Consider the following 21389-nt stretch of genomic DNA (forward strand, 5'->3'; position numbering starts at 1 on the left):
ACTGCTGAAAGTGGAGGAGAAGGCATCGAACACTTTGAGTCTCTTCGTCGGGAGCACGCGGAAGCCAAGTACAAACAGCGGAAGGAGCATACGGCAACCGAAGCCCCCCCCACTCATCCGTCCCTCCAACCACCGTCTGCCCCACCTGTGACAAAGACTGTCGGTCCCGCATCGGTCTCAGCAGTCACCTTAAAACTCATATTAGTGTGGAAACAAGTCATCCTCGACTCCAGGGGACGGCCTAAGAAGAAGTGGTTGCCAACCAGATGAGAGAATCAGGATGGCAGTGAGGTCCCAGATCAAGGAGCATGCATATAATGCGAAGCCTTCCCGAGGGCCTGTACTTTGACATGGTGGGAAGGCTTGTGCGCTCCTGTGAGCTATGCTGGCAGGGGTCTAGCTCCCAGTCGGACCAACAAAGCCAGACAGGTCTAAAGGTAGAAGCCGGACTAAAGTCAGGAGGAGGGTTGCGAGTCAGGCTAACGTCCTGTTCACATAGACAACCCGGAGACAAGACCTGTCTGTTGCACACTTGTAAACATAAACATCAACCGTGGAGAACCACAGGTGCAACGGCACGGCAATACTCCAATCGGAGTCAATGATCTCGGCACAGGAGAGGCCAACTAGCTGATATAATGCAAAGACTCACACGTGGGGAATGGCCACCTGGGTTAGGTTTCCGAGGCTCACGGCACCTGTCAAACTGCACACCAGCACGTGTCAGTGCTTTCGGGAAAGGAATAGTTGCAGTCATCATAGGCAGTCCCTCGGAATCGAGGAAGGCTTCCACTCCAAAAGTGAGTTCTCAGGTGACTGTACAGTCCAATACGAGAATTACAGTCTCTGTCACAGGTGGGACAGACAGTGGTTGAAGGAAAGGGTGGGTGGGACTGGTTTGCCGCATGCTCCTTCCGCTGCCTGCGCTTGGTTTCTGCATGCTCTCGGCGACGAGACTCGAGGTGCTCAGCGCCCTCCCGGATGCTCTTCCTCAACTTAGGGCGGTCTTTGGCCAGGGACTCCCAGGTGTCAGTGGGGATGTTGCACTTTATCAGGGAGGCTTTGAGGGTGTCCCTGTAACGTTTCCTCTGCCCACCTGGGGCTCGCTTGCCATGTATGAATTCTGAGTAGAGCGCTTGCTTTGGGAGTCTTGTGTCGGGCATGCGAACAATGTGGCCCGCCCAATGGAGCTGGTCGAGTGTGGTCAGTGCTTCGATGCTGGGGATGTTGGCCCGGTCGAGAACACTAACGTTGGTGTGTCTGTCCTCCCTGGGGATTTGCAGGATCTTGCGGAGATATCGTTGGTGGTATTTCTCCAGTAGCACGCTTATCTCGATAACAGTTTTGTACAGGAGGACTCACTGAGACAGTTCTGGTATTTTACATGGCACTGGATCTCAATGACTAGACTAAATATGCATGCGGTACCAGTTCCGTCCCATATTAGAAGCCCCAAGAAGAGTACAATATGCAGCGATTTAACCGACACAGCATGACAGAACATAAGAACGTAAGAACATAAGAAATAGGAACGGGAGTAGGCCATTTAGCCCCTCAAGCCTGCTCCGCCATTCAATAAGATCATGGCTGATCTGATCTTGGCCTCAACTCCACTTCCCTACCCGCTCCCCATAACCCTTCACTCCCTTATCGCTCAAAAATCTGTTTATCTCCAGCTTAAATATATTCAGTGACCCAGCCTCCGCAGCTCTCTGGGGTGGAGTAGAACAGTACTGTTCACTTGTACAAGGTCCCCTCGATCCTGCCTTGGACACACAGCACCGTTCCCTTATTGGCCTGGGTCAATTCATCATGGGAGCACCATCGCCACCAGAGCTGCAGCAGTTCACGGAGCAAGCCCATCACATTATCAGGGCAGCTAGGCGTGGGCAATAGGTGCATCCTTGCCAGCGTCACCCGCATCTCGAGAACAAATTCTTTAAAAAGAGATCAGCGGTGATGTGTAAGCAACCTAATTGACAAGTAAAACAGGGCCCCGAGTTAGTTATTTCCCGCAGGCTGAGCATCCTGTTGGCGTAAATAGTCACTTATTTTGGGCTTGTGCGCAGAACTATTTTCTGTGACAGCACCCGAGTCAATGACACACAACTACGGGTGAGGGCGGGTAAATGGTGCAGTTATTAAACTGGAATACTGCGTACAGTTTTGGTTTCCATATTTACGAAAGGATATACTTGCTATGGACGCAGTTCAAAGAAGGTTCACTAGGTTGATTCTGGGAATGAGGGGGTTGACTTATGAGGAAAGGTTGAGTAGGTTGGGCCTCTACTCATTGGAGGTGATCTTATTGAAACGTATAAGGGTATGAGGGGGCTTGACAAGGTGGATGCAGAGAGGATGTTTCCACTGCTGGGGGAGATTAGAACTAGAGGGCATGATCTTAGAATAAGGGGCCGCCCATTTAAAATAGAGATGAGGAAAAATTTCTTCTCTCAGAGGGTTGTAAATCTGTGGAATTTGCTGCCTCAGAGAGCTGTGGAAGCTGGGACATTGAATAAATTTAAGACAGGAATAGACAGTTTCTTAAATGATAAGGGGATAAGGGTTATGGGGAGCGGGCAGGGAAGTGGAGCTGAGTCCATGATCAGATCAGCCATGATCATTTGAATGGTGGAGCAGGCTCGAGGGGCCATATGGCCTACTCCTGTTCCATGTTCTTATGTTCTTATGGTAATGAGGCAGGTGACACAGCCCTGAGCTGGAGCGTAAATCAGAAAGCTAATGCTCATTTTCTGTGGTTGTTTCTCAATCCTTTCAATCATGGGTGCCTTTTGGCAACTTCCAGTATAAACATACTTTCGATCATATTAGATCTTGTGCAGTTATTTTCCGAGAATTTCTATTGGCTCTACGAGCTATGTGCCAAGGTACTGGTAGGCGCTGGATCTATTTGAATTTTAACCATTCTGTTTTCAGCAATACTATGACACATATAGTACATGGACCATAAACACTGGCATGGATCTGTTGGGCCGAATGTAACACATAGACCTTTTATTAAGAAAATTCGTCTTGAAAAATCATGAAAGGTTTTCATAAGAGTGGATACAGAGAGTGAGTTTTCACTTGAGGGGAAGAGCCTAACTAGAGGCCATCAATATAAGATAGTCACCAAGAAATTCAATAGGGAATTCAGGAGAAACTTCTTTACCCAGAGAGTGGTGAGAATGTGGAACTCGCTGCCACAGGGAGTGGTTGAAGTAAATAGTTTCGATGCCTTTAAGGAGAGGCTAGACTAGCATATGAGGGAGAAGGGAATAGAGGGATATGTTGATAGATTTAGATGAGGAAAGACGGGAGGAGGCTCGAGTGGAGCATGAACGCCGGCATGGAGTGGTTGGGATGAATGGTTTGTTTCTGTGCCGTATATCCCGTGTAAAAGTCCGTTGTATAGAAAAAGAAAGAACTTGCTTTTATATAGCGCCTTTCACGACCTCAGGATGTCCCGAAGCATATTACACCTAATGAAGTGCAGTCACTGTTGTAATGGGGGGAAACACGGCATCCAAGTTGCGCACAGCAAGCTCCCACAAACAACAACGATATACAAAACCAAATAATCTGTTTTCAGTGATGGATAAAGATTGGCCAGGACACCGGGGATAACTTGCTGGGTCTTCTTCAAATAGTGACATGGGATCTTTGACATCCTGAGAGGGCAGATGAGACCTTGGTTTAACGTCTCATCCTAAAGACAGCGGGGTAGAAACTGCCCCACCCCTGCCCGAAATGGGGCGCACGCACCCCGTTTCAATGGTTTTTTACCGCAGCCGTGGTTGAGGTTGCCTCTTGAGCGAAATTCTGCTCCTTTGTTGTTTTTTTTTTTCTCGTCGGATCCGGAAGTTGCTCTTAATGGGGGGCGGTGAGTACACGAGAGGAGCGGGTATGTGGTGGTGGCAGCGCCTGAGGGGCGGAAGTTGGGGGCGGTGCGGAGTGACCGCCGCGATGACATCATCAATGCGCCGCGTCACCGCGGCTCTCCCTTCACTTAAAGGGGTGAGCCTCCGCGATTTTAAAACTTGGGCCACCGGGGGGGGGGGGGGGGTTTTGGCTGGGCCAGCGGCCTGGCACCCAAGAGGGGGTGCCAGGCTGCCTATTGGTGGCCCGGCTGAACCGGGGGGCATAATTGTCGGGCCGACCTGGCAGTCGGCTGACAAAAAAAAAAACATGCTGGCCGCGGCAGTGCGCCCTCCCCTTTAAGGGCAGCCACCCCGCCGCTGCCGAAGGCCACAGCCTCACTGGACCCCCGGGAAAAAATAGGTTTTGGCACCGCCGGGCGGGCCGAAGATTTTCCGAGGGAAATGTTGCCGTCAGGGGGTTAGATCGGCGGTGCGCACGGTGATGGCACGCTTAACACCGATCGGCAGCAGCGGAGCGGTAAGGGGCACCATTGGGTAACCTCGGGAGGGCAATTGGTCCATCAGCGGCCATTCCACGAAAAGTCGGCGGCCACTCCACTCCGTGGCCGTCGATTTGTGGTGGTAACAGGCCTTAAGGTAACGGGCAATTTCGGCCCCAGCACCTGTGACAGTGCAGCGCTCCCTCAGCACTGCACTGCTGTGTCAGTCTAGATTCTATGCTCACGTTCCTGGAGTGGGAACTGAACCCCACGACCTTCTGACTCAGAGTGCAAGAATGAGCCAAAAGCAATTGGAAAATAATTGCCGTAAGCATTTTTGAAGCTTTGCACAATCTCCTTGGCATGTTTCCGATTTAGAAGGCATCACCAGAGACTGAGATTTCAGACTTATTCATGAGTTTCTCTCAGCATGATTGGTTTCAGTGTAATAGTTAGGAATTTGAAGATCGTTACAGAACACCTCACTAATAGGTGCTCACATATGAGATTAAGTAATAAAATTGGTTCAATCCCTCTATTCAAACAATTTAAATTACAAGTGTTGATTTTTCAGACTTCAATGAAGTACAGTAATTACCTAGAATTACATAGCGTACAGCACAGAAATAAGGCCATTTGGCCCAACTGGTCTGTGCCAGCATGTATGTTCTACACCAGCCTCCTCTCACCCTCTTCGTCTAACCCCATCAGCGCATTCTTCTATTCCTTTCTCCCTCGTGTTGTTATCTAGATTCCATCTACGTTATTCACCTCAACCACTTGTGGCCGCCTGTTCCACATTCCTACCACTCTTTGGATGAAGATGTTTCTCCTGAATTTCCTATTGGATTTATTCGTGATTATCTTATATTTATGCCCCCTAGTTTTGGATTCCCCCATAAGTGGCAACAGCTTCTCTACGTCTACCCTCTCTTATAATTTTAAAGACCTCCATTAGCCTTGTCAGCTATGGCTCAATGGGTAGCTGAGTCAGAAGGTTGTGGGTTCAAGTCCCACTCCAGGGGTTTGACCACAAAAAATCTAGGTTGACACTCCAGTGCAGTGCTGATGGAGCGCTGCACTGTCTGAGGTGCTGTCTTTCAGATGAGACATTAAACCGAGGCCCTGTCTGCTCTCTCAGGTGAATGTAAAAGATCCCATGGCACTATTTTGAAGAAGAGCAGAGGAGTTGCCCCTGGTGTCCTGGGCCAATATTTATCCCTCAACCAACACCACTAAAACAGATTATCTGGTCATCATCACATTGATGTTTGTGGGAGCTTGCTGTGCGTAAATTGGCTGCCGCGTTTCCTACATCACAACAGTGACTACACTTCAGAAAAAGTGCATCGTTGGCTGTAAAGCACTTTGGAAAGTCCAGTGGACATGAAAGATGCTCTCTAAACAGTTTTCTGTTTCCTTTTGCATTAAAGCCATATTTCCCTGATCTGACCTCCGTCACAGTGGGTCAGAACCCTTGCAGTGTTGTTGATAGAGGAAGGTTATATCAGTGGCTTGTGAACCACTATACAGTAATGTTGTAATATTCTGTGAAGTAAAACTTTGCTCTTTATTCCTAACTATTGAAAACACTTTATACCACCAGTTACAAAATAAGAAAGATGGTATGGGAGGAAACCATGCAGTTTATCTAATCTGCTCTTCCAGCTGATTAAGTATCAGTTGCTGTGTCATGGACTCTGGCTCCTTATTTACTGTCCTGAGGGAAATGTCTGGCACAGGGAGAGGTTTCAATGCACAATTTGTCTCTGCCTCGCTAAAGTAATCACGTGACATTCCAGGATATCGACTTAAGGTTAAGAGGTAGACAATTAGATTGTCCTCAATGTCATTTCCACATTTGCAGGGAAACACCTGAAATTTCCCCTCCAACTCGCACACCATCTTGACTTGGGAAATATATCGGCCGTTCCTTCATCGTTGCTGGGTCAAAATGCCCGAACTCCCTCCCTACCAGCACTGTGGGAGTATCTTCACCACCATCTCCTCAAGGGGCAGTTAGGGACGGGCAATAACTGTTGGCCTGGCCCGCGACGACCACATCCCGTGAATGGTTTTAACAAAATTCGGGCGCTGAGGTTCTGCAGGGGCTTTTCCCGTTTTCGTATCTCGCAGTCGTTAGTCAGACCCCCTCCCCTCAGAGACCTGGCAGAATCCAGCGGGAGAGAGGCACTGAGCCGACTCCCGAATTTCAGGGCCATGTTGCTTCATGGTTTCAACATGCCAAAAACAACTGTGTTCTGTACAGCATTTGATCAATGCTCCTGTACTTATCATTATAACCTTTAATCCTCTTCTTAACAAGACACTTATCTACCTCAGTCCCCGTATAAACTACTCCGAAAGTGGTGAATCTTTTTATGTCCCACTTGTTAACTCTGTACAATGTGCGCTGGTTATCCTGATAACAGTTAAACGTGAATAGCCTGCTTACATTTACGTTACCATGCCTTTCATTATGCTCAATACCTTTGATCCTTCCAAAGTCCAGCTTTTCTGAACCTCTCTTCTTCGGGCCTCAAGTACTAGAACCATCCTTGCCCCTCAAATCTTTCCCAATTCATGAATCCCCTTTTGAAGAAGGAGGTGCCTGAAGCTACAACAACGGGAGGATTTTTCTGGGGTCCGCGCAGGCGTGATCGGAGGCGGGTCGGGTAGGAAGTTTGTAAAAAGTCAGTACGGGTTGGGAACCCGCCGTCATCCCTTCCCCCACGCCCCTTACCCTCAGACGTGTCTGCCGCTGCAACAGCGACACGAACAGCAGAGGCGGTTGACCCAAGCTTGTTGTCAGACACATAAGAGCCTTTCCCCGCAACTCCTCCCCCCCACACCCCCGACATATCAAATTTCTCTGCGTGGCCACAGGATTCACGCAGCTCGGGAACCATGTCTGTCAATCTGAGGAGGGAGTTGAGTGGCCATTGCTCCAGCTGATTGCTTGACAGCATCAAAATGTACGGTAAAAGCTCCCACCCCACAGCCGATCACTTTGCTCAGGCAGAAGCTGTTGCTGGCTACATGGCCAGCAGAGATTTAATTTTCTTCAGGCTGCAAGTGTTTCCAGCAAAGTCTTCATCCAGTGTCAGGTCATTAGAAGAACCTCTCTCACCACAGATTGCTTCTGTGAACTCTGCTTGACCTGCCATCTATTCCATCAGCATGGGTGCCGTTTATACTGTCTCACCTTGGTCCTCAGAATCTGACCACAATCAGCCCCAACACCAGCAGCACCAACAACACCACCACCAACCTTGGCCGCAACCACCTGATGCTGCACAGGACAGAGGGCAGCAGCACCCGACTACATTGCTGCCTGGGAGGCCAGGGATGGCCTCATCATGGCCAGATGGACTTCATTTTATGCTGTTCACCTATATGTCTGTCACATGCTGCGTGCGCCAGGTTGGCACCACCCCACAGCAACAGCATAAACCATCCCCACAATGACCACTCCATTCACCATTGGTGGAGGTACCATTATGTCTCACCGTTCGCTGCAACTCACAAAGCCACTTCCAAAGGTGCACAGAAATGTCTCCCAAGACCGGACACTGGTGAAAATAAAGATTTTTTTATGGTTGAGATCACATTAATGGAAATGTGACATTAACATTGAATAAAACACCCGAGTGGCTACCCTTGTGAGTCTACTTGTGTGTCATCTTTCCCTTACCCGTGCTTCTACGAGGTGCTATCTCTGTGTCTTCAGCAGAGGTAGAGGCAGCCTGCTCAGTTCCCTGCTGCGACTCATTAGACAGTTCTGGCGGACGTCCTCTGGGTTTTGGAGCCTGCGACGGCCCCGGCAAAATCTGCTCCTCTTGCAACTGTGCAGGGGCAGACTCGGCCATCGCTGTCTGAGGAGGCATCTGGGGCTCTGACTGAGGGGAAGGCAATGGAGGAGAAGTGTGAGCACTTTGAGAGGAGCCCCTACTACCATGTCCTCTCTCACCATCATCCCTCTCATGGGCCACCTGTACTTCCCTGCTCGCAAGGAGCTGGAGGACACATTGCTGCACAACAGTGGGGCCATGAGGACGCATGTGTATGCGACATCCCTTCTAGAGGGGAGGTCTATGAGCCTCTGTCATCTATTCTCCATAGATAGCATGTGCTCCTGTGAGTGGCACATTAGCTGCTGCAGGCATGGAATAGCCTACAGTCACCATCGCCTGGGACATGGTGCTGCTCGCGTTGGAGATGGACTCGCCTCATGCAGCTGAGCAGAGCTGGGAGCGTCCTGCGCCCTCCAGGCGAGGAGTCTCCACAGCTGTCCCTGTCTCCACCATCTGCTCTTGCTCACGTGATCTGTGAGACACCAGGTGACAACGCTACTCTATCTCACGTGGGACCCACTGAGGTGTGTGTATCTGCGCTGGTGCTGGGTGCGCTTATGTCTGGTGACGGTGCACCCACAGAGGCTGGAGGCTCCTCTGAGGAGTCATCTTCTTCTTCCTCCTGGACAGTGTGGTGGGGGTGGGGGGGGGGGGCCTCTTGATGGACCTGTGGTTGAGTAAAGAGATGAGTTAGAAGATATGTCATATGAATAATGAATACAGATACCATTATGCACATGATGACCATTCAGTGGCTGATGACAACAGTCTCCATATGAGTGACTGCTGTATGCCATGGGGCTGTTTGATATGTAATTCTGTCACTAGGTTGCTGAGATGTCCCCCTTTTGCCGTCTCCCACCTCCAGCTGCTCGGTGAATCCAGGTACTTCTAACACGATGTCTCCGCAAGATCCTGCAAATCCCCTGGGAGGACAGACGCACCAACGTTAGCGTCCACGATCAGGCTAACATCCCCAGCATTGAAGCACTGACCACACTCGATCAGCTCCGCAGGGCAGGCCACATTGTCCGCATGCCTGACATGAGACTCCCAAAGCAAGCGCTCTACTCGGAACTCCTTCACGGCAAGCGATCCTCAGGTGGGCAGCGGAAAAGTTACAAAGCCTCCCTGATAAAGTGCAACATCCCCACCAATACCTGGGAGTCCCTGGCCAAAGACCGCCCGAAATGGAGGAAATGCATCCGGGAGGGCGCTGAGCACCTCGAGTCTCGTCGCCGAGAGCATGCAGAAATCAAGCGCAGGCAGCGGAAAGAGCGTGCAGCAAACCAGTCCCACCCACCCCTTCCCTCAACGACTATCTGTTCCACCTGTGACAGAGGCTGTGGTTCTCGTATTGGACTGTTCAGTCACCTAAGAACTCATTCTTAGAGTGGAAGCAAGTCTTCCTCGATTCCGATGGACTGCCTGTGATGATGTTGATGAAATAATGACGTAAGATCTCCAGTTCTCTCCCTCTTATTGTGGGCTCTCTTTTCCTGCAATGAGGGAAAGAAAAGGTTGAGTGAGAGTGAAAGGAATGGATGGGTTAGATCTTTAGAGGGAGACTGTGATGGAGTGTGGAGCCAATGCCAAGTGGCCTCCTTGTGTGTTGTCAGTTGGTATGGTTTCATTAGGATGAGGGTGAGTGTGACGGGTGGCTAGTAAGATGGGGATGTGATAATGTAGAGAGAGAAGGATGGATGGATGTGCAAGATCAATTGGTGTGAGTAAGGATGTGCAGGAGTAGGGTAGGGAAGGTGCCATGTATCTTACATGGCCACTGCTGGTACTATATCAAGGTGTGCCACCAGAGCGCACAGCAGTGGGAGACTTGTAGTTTACCTGTACAGGTGTGCCTGACCTAGTATAAAAGGCAGGCCACCAGGTGTGATACTCACTCTGGAGTTAACTAATAAAGGACTAAGGTCACTACAGTTCAAGTACAACACACTGCCTCGTGGAGTCATTGTTAGAGCATCTAAGGACACAACAGAGTGATGGGGATGTGATGAGAGGCACAGCAGGATGAAGTTGAGTGTGGCTTTGTACTTACCTTTCCTGATCTAACGAGATCATTGAACCATTTCAGGCACTGCCGTCAGGCCCTCCTGAACACATCCCTGCTGTTGACCTCCTCTGCAATTTTGAGCCAAGCTCTTTTTGTCTCCTGGGGAGGTCTCTTCCGGCTGTTGGAAGGGAAGAGGACCTTCCTGCATGCTCTGACTCCTTCCGTAATGTATTTGCTTCATGGGTTCTTTGATTAAGAATTCAAAGCAACGCATTGCTATTAAGAACTAATTGGTTTATTAGCAAAAGTTTAACAATCACACTACACATTACCAGTTCATCCACTAGGCTCACAACTGCATACCTCATCGTGGATGACCTAGACCCAACTGACTGGGGTTTTATTGAGTCTTGTGAACATCACGTGACTGGCTAAGCCACTCACAATGCAACAGCTCTACAAGCCTTGAGCATATTCACTGCTGCATACATTACAACCTCCACAATCATATGGAGGGAGTGATTGGAGAAACTTGGTGTAACCCTCTGCTGTGCCATCGTGCTTCCAAGTGGTTGGAACAATCAAAAGCTCCAGTGCGTTGACTGCCCACTCCAAGATGAACCTTCAATCAACTGGCTGAACCGTGTCATGGGTGATGTCATCAGACCTGCACCATTGAATAGGGCCGGGTAACGCACTAGGCGGGCTCATAAGGCCCCAGTGACGCAAAGTCATTCTCTGCAGCTGGATGGAAGCGGCAACGGGGTCGCGACCCACCCCGCTCACTGCCCCCGTACACAAAATTCCGGACAATATTTCAAACGTGGCTTTACCAATGAGCTATACATGATTACACCCTCAACTTGTAATCAAATGCCCTGCAGTTGCACATTCCAACCTATGATTAGCCTTGATAACTAGTTTACGTGAACTGAATACATTCAACGAATGGTTGGTGAAGTGTATGCACCTGTGAGGATGCTCACAGGTTTGTAGAGCTGTTGAGTTGGGAGTGGCTTACCCAGTCACGTGATGTGATGTTCACAAGACTCAATAAAACCCCAGCCAGTTGGGTTCGGGGGATCCACGATAAGGCAGGTGGTTGTGAGCCTGGGGATGAACTGGTAATGTGTAGTGTGATTGTTAAACCTTTTGCTAATAAACCAACTAGTTCTAAATAGCAATGTGTTGCTATGACTTCTTAAGCAACAAGCCCATGAAGCAAATACATTACAGTTGGCAATCAGATCCAATTGCCCTGGTATGCCACCTTCGGCTAATGGTCTCGCCCATCCATTGCATACAACTTTTGTGCTTCCGATTCCAAAAGCAGTATTTTCAATATATTCCCATTAAAATCTATTTGCCATTCCTGAGCCCGGATGCTGATTGTGCCCAGATGCTTGGGAACACTTCAACACTAGTTTCTTGGCCTCCTCCACGGATTGGCGTCATCGACAAAGTTTATAATATTATAAAAAAGTGAATGTTCCCATATGTTTACGAATAACATACGCAGTAGGGAACGCCAGGACAGATGCCTGCAGAATTCCATCAATCATTGGCTTCCGGAGAGGTTCATTTATCACCACCTTTTGATTCTGACTTCCAAACCATTTTTTTCCCCCTTTCCTCCCTTTTTTCTACAATTCCCCTCCCTTTCTTTCTCTCTTTCCCATGGCAGTTGGTGTTGATTCCACCATTCATACCCCATCTAGACTCATCTTTTGTTTCCTAACTTGTGCCATTACCATCTCATTTTTGCCCATCATCCCTTTTGTCTCTCTAATATCTCCTACCTTCCACCCTATCACAGACCTTCCCATTTATTCTTTCCTCCCCTCCCCTTTCCCTGCACTTCCCTAAGAATCTGTTACATCTCAAACTTTTCCAGTTCTGACAAAGGGTCACAGACCCGAAACATTAACTCTGTTTCTCTCTCCACAGAGGCTGCCTGAGCTGCTGAGATTTCCAGCATTTTCTGTTTTTATTTCAACACAGTTGGCTAACTTGACATTCATTCGACTGGGCTTAAGGCTCTTTGAAAGCCCCCTGTTACAAATTTTGGGTCAGCCTTTGTGGGGCCCGGGGTATGTCACTCCCTTAAGCGGTCCCAATGGCTTAATTTTGCAGGAGTTGACTCACACTGCCCTACATCTACTAGTACAATAGTGTAACCCAAACGTGCTACCCACTTGTGACCACAACTGAATTCTCGTGTCTCTCGCACACAGGAAGGCAGACGGAGAAATCACTTGGCAAGACAAGGCTTAGTACAAATCGTTAAGCTGCTAGATGTTACAGCAAGTGAACACACAGTGAGCAACAGTTATAATCAGCTTCACCTATTTCCGTTAGCACAACTGATCTTCACAGAGCATCATACAACACAGGAGGAGGCTATTCGGCCCATCGTGCTGATGCCGGCTCTTTGAAAGAGCTATCCGATTAGTCCTGCTCCGCTGATCTTTCCTCGTACCCCTGAAAATGTTTCCTTTTCAAGTATATATCCACTTCCCTTTTGAAAGTGTGTGTGTTTGTGCACATGGTATCTCTCGCTGTTCAGGGAAACAAGGGGCTGGAAGTTTTGAGGGGTTTGCGACCGGTTTTCCGCCGCGTTTTGACCATCCCCGGTCGTGATCGTCGGCTCGGTTTTTTTGCGGCGGTGCTGCGCCGGGGGAGAACGACTCGGATTGCGTTAGCGCCCGAGTTTAGAGACTCACTCGACCCGTACGCCGGGCCCCGAACACCGCCAGGGAAAAGACGGTGGTCCAGCCCTGTCAGCAGCGGCAAGTTGGAAAAACTGAAAATAAGGTAAGTGAAGGTTTTAATTTTTTTGCAGCGAATCGTTAGGTAAGGGTGTTGGTAATGTTTTTTTGAATGTTTTTTCCCCTCACAAGGCCTCTCTCGCAGCGCTCCCGGCCCCGCGCTAAAGATGGCGGAGATCCCGGTTTTGTGCCCTGAAAATAGTGCAACGCACACCTTTGCGCTCGGCGTAGACCCCAAGTGCCGAAAGTTAGGCGATTAATCGGGAACGCTAATTGGGCGGTAATTTTCACGCATCACCTCCGTTTTTGCCCCGAAACAGAGAACACCGAAAATCAAGCCCAAGGACTTTCCAAACAATGGGTGCTAGGTGTGAGGTGTTTCTCAATTGCCGAGACAATCTAACACAATTATTACTATTTTCAACATAAGCTATTCTAAAACCACTGCTTCCGATGGCCCCGATGGCCTCTCGATGAACACCGACAGCACTCAGTAAAACGCTCAGGCATTTTCGACGCCATCAACTTAAGCCGGGTTTGTTCTAAAACCAAGCCCCGAAGTGGATCCTCATCTCATTTACAAATGTGAGTTGAAGGTTATGGTACGATTTAATAGAGGTGTTCAGTACTATGAGCGTTTTGATAGAGTACAAGCTGTTTCCACTGGCAGGAGGGCTGGTAACCAGAGGAGACAGATTTAGAATAATTGGCAGAGCATCATGAGATAAGGAGACATTGTTTTTTTTTTTTACGCAGCGAGTTGTTACGATCTGGAATGCGCTGCCTGAAAGGGTGGTGGAAGCAGATTCAATCGTAACTTTCAAAAGGGAACTGGATATATACTTAAAAAGGAAAATAAATTGCAGGGATATGGGGAAAGAGAGGGGAAAATGGGGATTGTGAGGGTTGTGAATCTTTGGAATTCTCTACCCCAAAGGGCTGTGGATGCTGAGACTTTGAGCATATTCAAGGCGGAGGTAGATTTTTGGACTCGAGGGGAATTGAGGGATATGGGGATCGGGCGGGAAAGTGGAGTTTAGGTGGAAGATCGGCCATGATCTTATTAAATGGCGGAGCAGGCTCGAGGGGCCGAATGGCCGACTCTTGCTCCTAATTCTTATGTTCTTTTTGAAGAGGGGGGGGGGAGCCGGAATAGGACTAAGTGGCATCTCTTTCAAAGAGCCAGCACAGGAACGATGGGCCGAATGGCCTCCTTCTGTCCTGTATGACTTTATGTGCAACAATATAAGAGAAAAAATAATGGCTTGCAGTTTGCTCATTTTTCTGCTGTATGTGTCTCGCGTCTCATTTCTATAACATAAATATTGTTAACTACACAAGATGGGAAGAACATTCAACCAGGGCTCCTGGGCGGTAACCCAGGGCAACAGGCTGCCCTGCCCCTTGTAGCACGGGCCCGATTTTGAAATTTCGTGCCTTTGCAATCAAGGGAATTAAAAATTATGCGGGCTTATTAAGGTTACCGCCCAGGCGGTGAAGGTGAAAATTAACCCCTGCCGTTCTTACAATTTACCACAAGCTGCGTTTTGACCGTCTACCTATTCTGTCAGCGAGCCAATTCACATTAAAAACACAAATCGTTGGATATCAACAGAGCAACTTTCCACCAGACTTACTGGAACACATTGGGGCCAAATACTGTGGCCAGGTTGTAAATGGTCATTCGATTGATCCTGTGGTCTGCAGAGACCTGTATCAGAAACTGGCACAGAAACCTCAGCAGGCAGTAGTTAACATCTGGAAGTTGATTTAGAAGCCATTGCAGCTCTTCTAGACTCCCGCTGTGGTCTGGAATGAAAATGAAAAAAACATACTGTTTAAGCTCGAGCAAAAAAAAACATATAGATACATCACTGCTGCCGTTTTCCTGGCCTCTCCGTGCAATGCAAAGCGATTTAGGACTGAGATGAGGAGAAATGTCCTCACTCGGAGGGTGGTGAATCTGTGGAATTCTCTACCTCAGAGGGCTGTGGAGGCTCAGTCGTTGAGTATATTCAAGACTGAGACCGATAGATTTTTGGACTCTAGGGGAATCAAGGGATTATCGGGATCGGGCGAGAAAGTGTTGAGGGAAAAGATTAGCCATGAATGGTGGAGCAGGCTCGAGGCACCATATGGCCCACTCCTGCTCCTAATTCTTATGTTCTTATTAATATTGCCCTGATGGTTGCCCGTGTCCTAACTCGCACCAAGTCCCGCTCACCCATCACCCCTGTGCTCGCCGACCTACATTGGCTCCCGGTTAAGCAACTCCTCGATTTCAAAATTCTCATCCATGTTTACAAATCCCTCCGTGGCCTCATCCCTCCCTATCTCGGTAATCTCCTCCAGCCCCATTACCCCCCGAGATGTCTGCACTCCTCTAATTCTGCCCCCTTGAGCATCCCTGATTATAATCACTCAACCATTGGTGGCCGTGCCTTCTGTTGCCAAGGGCCCCAAGCTCTGAAACTCCCTGCCTAAACCTCTCCGCCTCTCTACCTCTCTTTCCTCCTTCAAGACGCTCCTTAAAACCTACCTCTTTGATCCTGCATTTGGTCACCTGCGTTTATTGCGGCTCGGTGTCAAATTTTAAAATCTCATTATACTCCCATGAAAGCACCTTGGGACGTTTCACTACGTTAAAAAGCGCTATATAAACACATGTTGTTGTTTGTTTGTTGTTGTATTTCCATTTCCAGTAAATTTACATGTTGCTTAATAAAAGAAAGATTTGCATTTACATAACGCAGAATTTACAGCACAGAAACAGACCATTCAGCCCAGCTGGTCTGTGTCAGTGTTTATACTCCGCACAAGCCTCCTCTCACCAACGTTCCCTTGAAGATGCCGGCTTTTCAACGTAAAAAACATGCATGTGCAATATTTTGAACGGCTCGCGTGTTTCCGCTTGGCGGCCAAAAAATAAATTAGAGGGAACATTGCCTCCCAACCCAACTTTATTTAACTCTATGTAGCGCCTTTCATGGCTACAACAACAACAACAACTTGCATTTATATAGCGCCTTTAACATAGCAAACGCCCCAAGGCGCTTCACAGGACTGACTCGAAGATACTCCGAAGCGCGTTGCAGCAATAAAATACTTTTTGAAGCGCCCTCTTTACTGTTGTAATGTGAGGAAACACGGCAGTTGGATTGCGCACAGCAAGATCCCACTGGCAGCAATGTGACGATGACCAGGTGACATTCCTACTTTTGTCAGTCTGACAAAAGCTTAAAGGGAAAAAAAAAAACGACCTGCCACGTGGCTGAGTGGCCAACAGCAAGACTGTTCCACTCCCGAGAGAATCCCAGAGCTATGAATCTGGAGAGACAAAATAAAAACACAGAAAATGCAGCAAACACTCTGCAGGTCAGCCGTGGAGAGAGGAGCAGACTGTGATATATTCTTGAGACATGACTAACAAACACACTCTACAAGATGGCCTCCAACTGTTGTGACTAAATCACATAACCCTTTTATGATCAACGGCAGTAAGTTGCATTAGCACAGTAGCCCACTAGGTGGAGCTCTATCACACACACAAGTTGAGGTTTCAGGTGTCGACCATTGGTCAGAACTGGATTGGAGCCTGATTGGAGTTGCTGGAATTGCACCAATGGAGCCAATACTACCCGCCCCACCCTCCCCCCACCGTCGGTTGTTTGTGGGAGCTTGCTGTGTGCAAATTGGCTGCCGCGTTTCCTGTACTTCAACAGTACCTGATTGGCTGTAAAGCTCTTTGGGACGTCCTGAGGTTTGGAAAGGCTCTATATATAAATGCACGTCTTTCTTTTCTTTCTTTGCTTCTGTCAGCACATGGGATAAACATTTGAAAAACAGACAAATTTGTACACGCGCGCACTCACACACCAATAATCTTCAGCTAGTCATCATCCAAGACTCGGTCGCCTTGTAAGATATACAAGATCTATTTTTTCTCTCTTTTGGTGCAAAGGAGCCTGCTGCTTGAGGTAGAAGAGGCAACAGAGAGCGACATTAGAACATCAGGGGTGCAAACACTGCAGGAAGATGACATTTAGAAGGTTAAGGGGTAATTTGATCAAAGTTTTCAGGATATTAAGGAGAACTGATAGGGTAGATAGAGATAAACTATTTCCGCTGGTTGGGGAATGTAGGAGTGGCCAACGTAATGTAAAAAGTAGAGCCAGGAGTGAAGTTAAAGAAAGACTTTTCATTTATATAGTGCCTTTCTCGACCACTGGACATTCCAAAGCACTTTACAGCCAATGAGGTACTTTTGGAGTGTAGTCACTGTTGTAATGTGGGAAACGCGGCAGCCAACTTGTGCACAGCAAACTCCCAGCAATGTGATAATGACCAGATATTCTGATTTTTTTTTTATTATGTTGATTGAGGGATAAACATTGGACACCGGGGAGAACTCCCCTGCTCGTCTTTAAAATAGTGCCGTGATATATTTTATGGCCACCTGAGAGAGAGAGAGCAGGCAGGGCCTCGGTTTAAGGTAGCATCCAAAAGACAGCACCTCCGACAGTGCAGCACTTCCTCAGTACTACACTAATGTGTCAGCTTAGATTTTTGTGTTTAAGTTTCTGGAGTGTGACTTGAACCCACAACCTTCTAACTCAGAGGCAAGTAGTGCTACCCACTGAGCCACAGCTGACACCAGTAAGGAAGCACTTATACACACAAAAAGTGGCAGAAGTTGGGAACTCTCTTCTGCAAATGGCACTTGATGCAAGGTCAATTGCTAATTTTAAATCTGGGATTGACAGATTTCTGTCAACCAAATGCAGTAAGGGATTTGGGGGCGTAGCAGGGGGAGGGCGGAATATGGAGTTAGATAAGAACATAAGAAATAGGAGCAGGAGTAGGCCATTCGGCCCCTCGAGCCTGCTCCACCATTCAATAAGATCATAGCTGATCTGATCATGGACTCAACTCCACTTTCCTGCCCGCTCCCCATAACCCTTTATTCCCTTATCGCTCAAAAATCTGTCTATCTCCGCCTTAAATATATTCAATGACACTGACACCTGGGAGTCCCTGGCCAAAGACCGCCCTAAGTGGAGGAAGTGCATCCGGGAGGGCGCTGAGCACCTGGAGTCTCAACGCGAGAGCATGCAGAAACCAAGCGCAGGCAGCGGAAGGAGCGTGCGGCAAACCAGTCCCACCGACCTCTTCCCTCAATGATTATCTGTCCCACCTGTGGCTCTCGTATTGGACTGTTCAGCCACCACCAAAGAACTCACTTCGGGAGTGGAAGCAAGTCTTTCTCGATTCCGAGGGACTGCCTATGATGATGATGATGATGATATTCAATGACCCAGTCTCCACAGCTCTCTGGGGCAGAGAATTCCATAGATTTACAACCCTCTGAGAGAAGAAATGTCTCCTCATCTCAGTTTTAAATGGGCAGCCCCTTATTCTAAGACTATGTCCCATAGTTTTAGTTTCCACTATGAGTGGAAATATCCTCTCTGCATCCACCTTGTCGAGGCCCCTCATTATCTTATAAGTTTCAATAAGATCATCTCTCATTCTTCTGAAATCCAATGTGTATAGGCCCAACCTACTCAACCTATCTTCATAAGTCAACCCCCTCATCTTCGGAATCAACCTAGTGAACCTTCTCTGAACAGTCTCCAATGCAAGTATATCCTTCCTTAAATACGGAGACCAAAACTGTACACAGTACTCCAGGTGTGGCCTCACCAATACCCTGTACAGCTGTAGCAGGACTTCTCTGCTTTTATACTCCATCCCCCTTGCAATAAAGGCCAACATTCCATTTACCTTCCTGATCACTTGCTGTATCTGCATACTAATCTTTTGTGTTTCATGCACAAGTACCCCAGGTCGCGCTTTACTGCAGCACTTTGCAATCTTTCTCCATTTTAATAATTTGCTCTTTGATTTTTTTCTGCCAAAGTACATGACCTCACACTTTCCAACATTATACTCCATCTGCCAAATTTTTGCCCACTCACTTAACCTGTCTATATCCCTTTGCAGATTTTTTGTGTCCTCCTCACAATTTGCTTTCCCACCCATCTTTGTAACCTTAGCAAACTTGGCTACGTTACACTCGGTCCCTTCTTCCAAGTCGTTAATATAGATTGTAAATAGTTGGGGCCCCAGCACTAATCCCTGCAGCACCCCATTGGTTACTGATCGCCAACCCGAGAATGAACCATTTATCCCGATTCTATGTTTTCTGTTAGTTAACCAATCCTCAATCCATGCAAATATAATACCCCCAACCTCGTAACCTTTTATCTTGTGCAGTAACCTTTTATATGGCACCTTATCAAATGCTTTCTGGAAATCCAAATACACTGGTTCCCCATTATCCACCCTGCTCGTTACATCCTCAAAGAACTCCAGCAAATTTGTCAAACGCGATTTCCCTTTCATAAAACCATGCTGACTCTGCTTAATTGAATCACGATTTTCCAAATGTCCCACTATTGCTTCCTTAATAATGGACTCCAGCACTTTCCCAACGACAGATGTTAGGCTAACTGGTCTATAGTTTCCTGCTGTTTGTCTGCCTCCTTTTTTAAATAGGGGCATTACATTTGCAGTTTTCCAATCTGCTAGGACCGCCCCAGAATCCAGGGAATTTTGGTAGATTACAACCAATGCATCCACTATCTCTGCAGCCACTTTTCTTAAGACCCTAGGATGTAGGCCATCAGGTCCAGGGGATTTGTCACAGATCAGCCATTGAATGGCAGAACAGGCTCGAGGGGCTAAATGGCCTTCTCCTGTTCCTATGAAAGTAATCTTTAGATTCAAATTCACAAAATGCACAGTTTACAGGAAGAAAATAGAGAGAATAAATAGTAGGGGAATCAGCAGAGCTTGTTTATGATCACATTTAAAAGGTCTGTGAGCCACTGAAATCTTCATTCAGAACAAGACACATCATCCCCAGCCTATTTTGGTCCATAGCAATACTGCGGCTCCAAAATCTCTCAGCATTGCCTGAGTATTGTGGTAACATTCAAACACAGAGACTAAACCTCGAACGGTACAAAGGAGCCGTTATGTATGCGATCAATTATTTACTATTTTCTCACCGCTTGAAGAGACACAGTTATCATCTGACTCGATGCTAATCGCTCCTGGTTATGAAACCGCCCAGACACTGGAAGGTCAGCTGCTGCTATGGCCCCATTACAAACTCCATGTGACCACATTTTATACCTCACAAAACTTGTACGCCTTAGTCAAAATAGCTTCTCCCAACTGGGCAAGGATGGGCACAAAGTTTAGACAAGGCACAGCGATGAGGTTGGAGGTGACAGGCTCATTGTAAACACATACACCATTCCACTCAGTCCTCACAGCTACTGCCAAGCACTTAAAGTCGTGAGAGAGGACAAGCTGGTAACTGAATTGCAAAGGGAAGAGTGTGACTAATTGGATCGCTCTTTCAAAGAGCAGGCACAGGCCATGTGGTCCTGTGATTGTGTCAGCCGTGGTTCAGTGGGTAACACTCTTGCCTCTGAGTCAGAAGGTTGTGGGTTCAAGTCCCACTCCAAGGACTTAGGCACAAAACAATCTAGGTTGATGCTCCAATGCAGTGCCGAGGGAGTACTGCACTGTCAGAGATTCCATCTTTGGGATTAGATGTTAAACTGAGGCCCCCATCTGCTTTCTCAGGTGAATGTAAAAGGTCCCATGGAGAAGAGCAGAGGAGTTATCCCCGCTGTCCTGGCCAATACTTATCCCTCAATCAACATCACTGAAACAGACGATCTGGTCATTATCACATTGCTGTTTGTGGGAGCTTGCTGTGCGCGAGTTGGCTGCTGTGTTTCCCACATTACAACAGTGACTACACTTCAAAAAAAAGTGCTTTCAGACGTCCTGAGGTTTGGGATAAACGGAAGTCTTTCTTTTTTTTCTTCTTGGAGCTACAGTTCCTGGAGGCCGCACGCGTTCTGAGTGTAGTAAGGTCCCGAGTAAGATGTTTATGTTGGAAGTTGTCGAATAATTCATGCCCGATGTTCTGCGCTAATTTTGGGAAGGCATCAGTCGAGGAGTGGGCCTGGCCTGGTGATGCCTTTCCTGGGCCAGGTCCGTAACCTGCCAGTGGTGAAGGACTCTGGGAGCCGGATCGGGGAACGGGGCTGCCGGGAGATTTGTTTTTGTTTTTGTTTAGTCGGAAAATCCCCGGGCACGTTGCATGCCTTGCAAAAGGGATCGCAAGGCAGAAGTCACCGCAAACAGCCGTGATTAACGCCACAGAAGGAATCCTCGAAGGGCAGTCTCTCCGCAGCTCAGCGCACGTCATGACTGGTGCGAAAGGCAAGAGATGCGGCGATGGGAAAAGGCAGTGCAATGCATTCATTCAGAGGAGGCTGCAAGGTGCCTCCCTGACTTTAAGAACGTAAGAA

At 48.0% G+C, this 21389-nt stretch overlaps 1 protein-coding gene across 1 annotated transcript in view; it reads right to left on the reverse strand.

Moving 5' to 3' along the window:
- LOC139231823 (protein FAM13A-like) overlaps window positions 1-21389 on the reverse strand; it is a 143830-nt gene that overhangs the window by 72467 nt on the left and 49974 nt on the right. Inside the window, exon 3 of the mRNA XM_070862535.1 lies at window positions 14631-14802. Coding sequence (XP_070718636.1) covers window positions 14631-14802 — 172 coding nt within the window. The remainder of the gene's footprint in view (window positions 1-14630; window positions 14803-21389) is intronic.

The sequence above is a fragment of the Pristiophorus japonicus genome, chromosome 2, assembly GCF_044704955.1.
Source record: "Pristiophorus japonicus isolate sPriJap1 chromosome 2, sPriJap1.hap1, whole genome shotgun sequence".
NCBI lineage: Eukaryota > Metazoa > Chordata > Chondrichthyes > Pristiophoridae > Pristiophorus > Pristiophorus japonicus.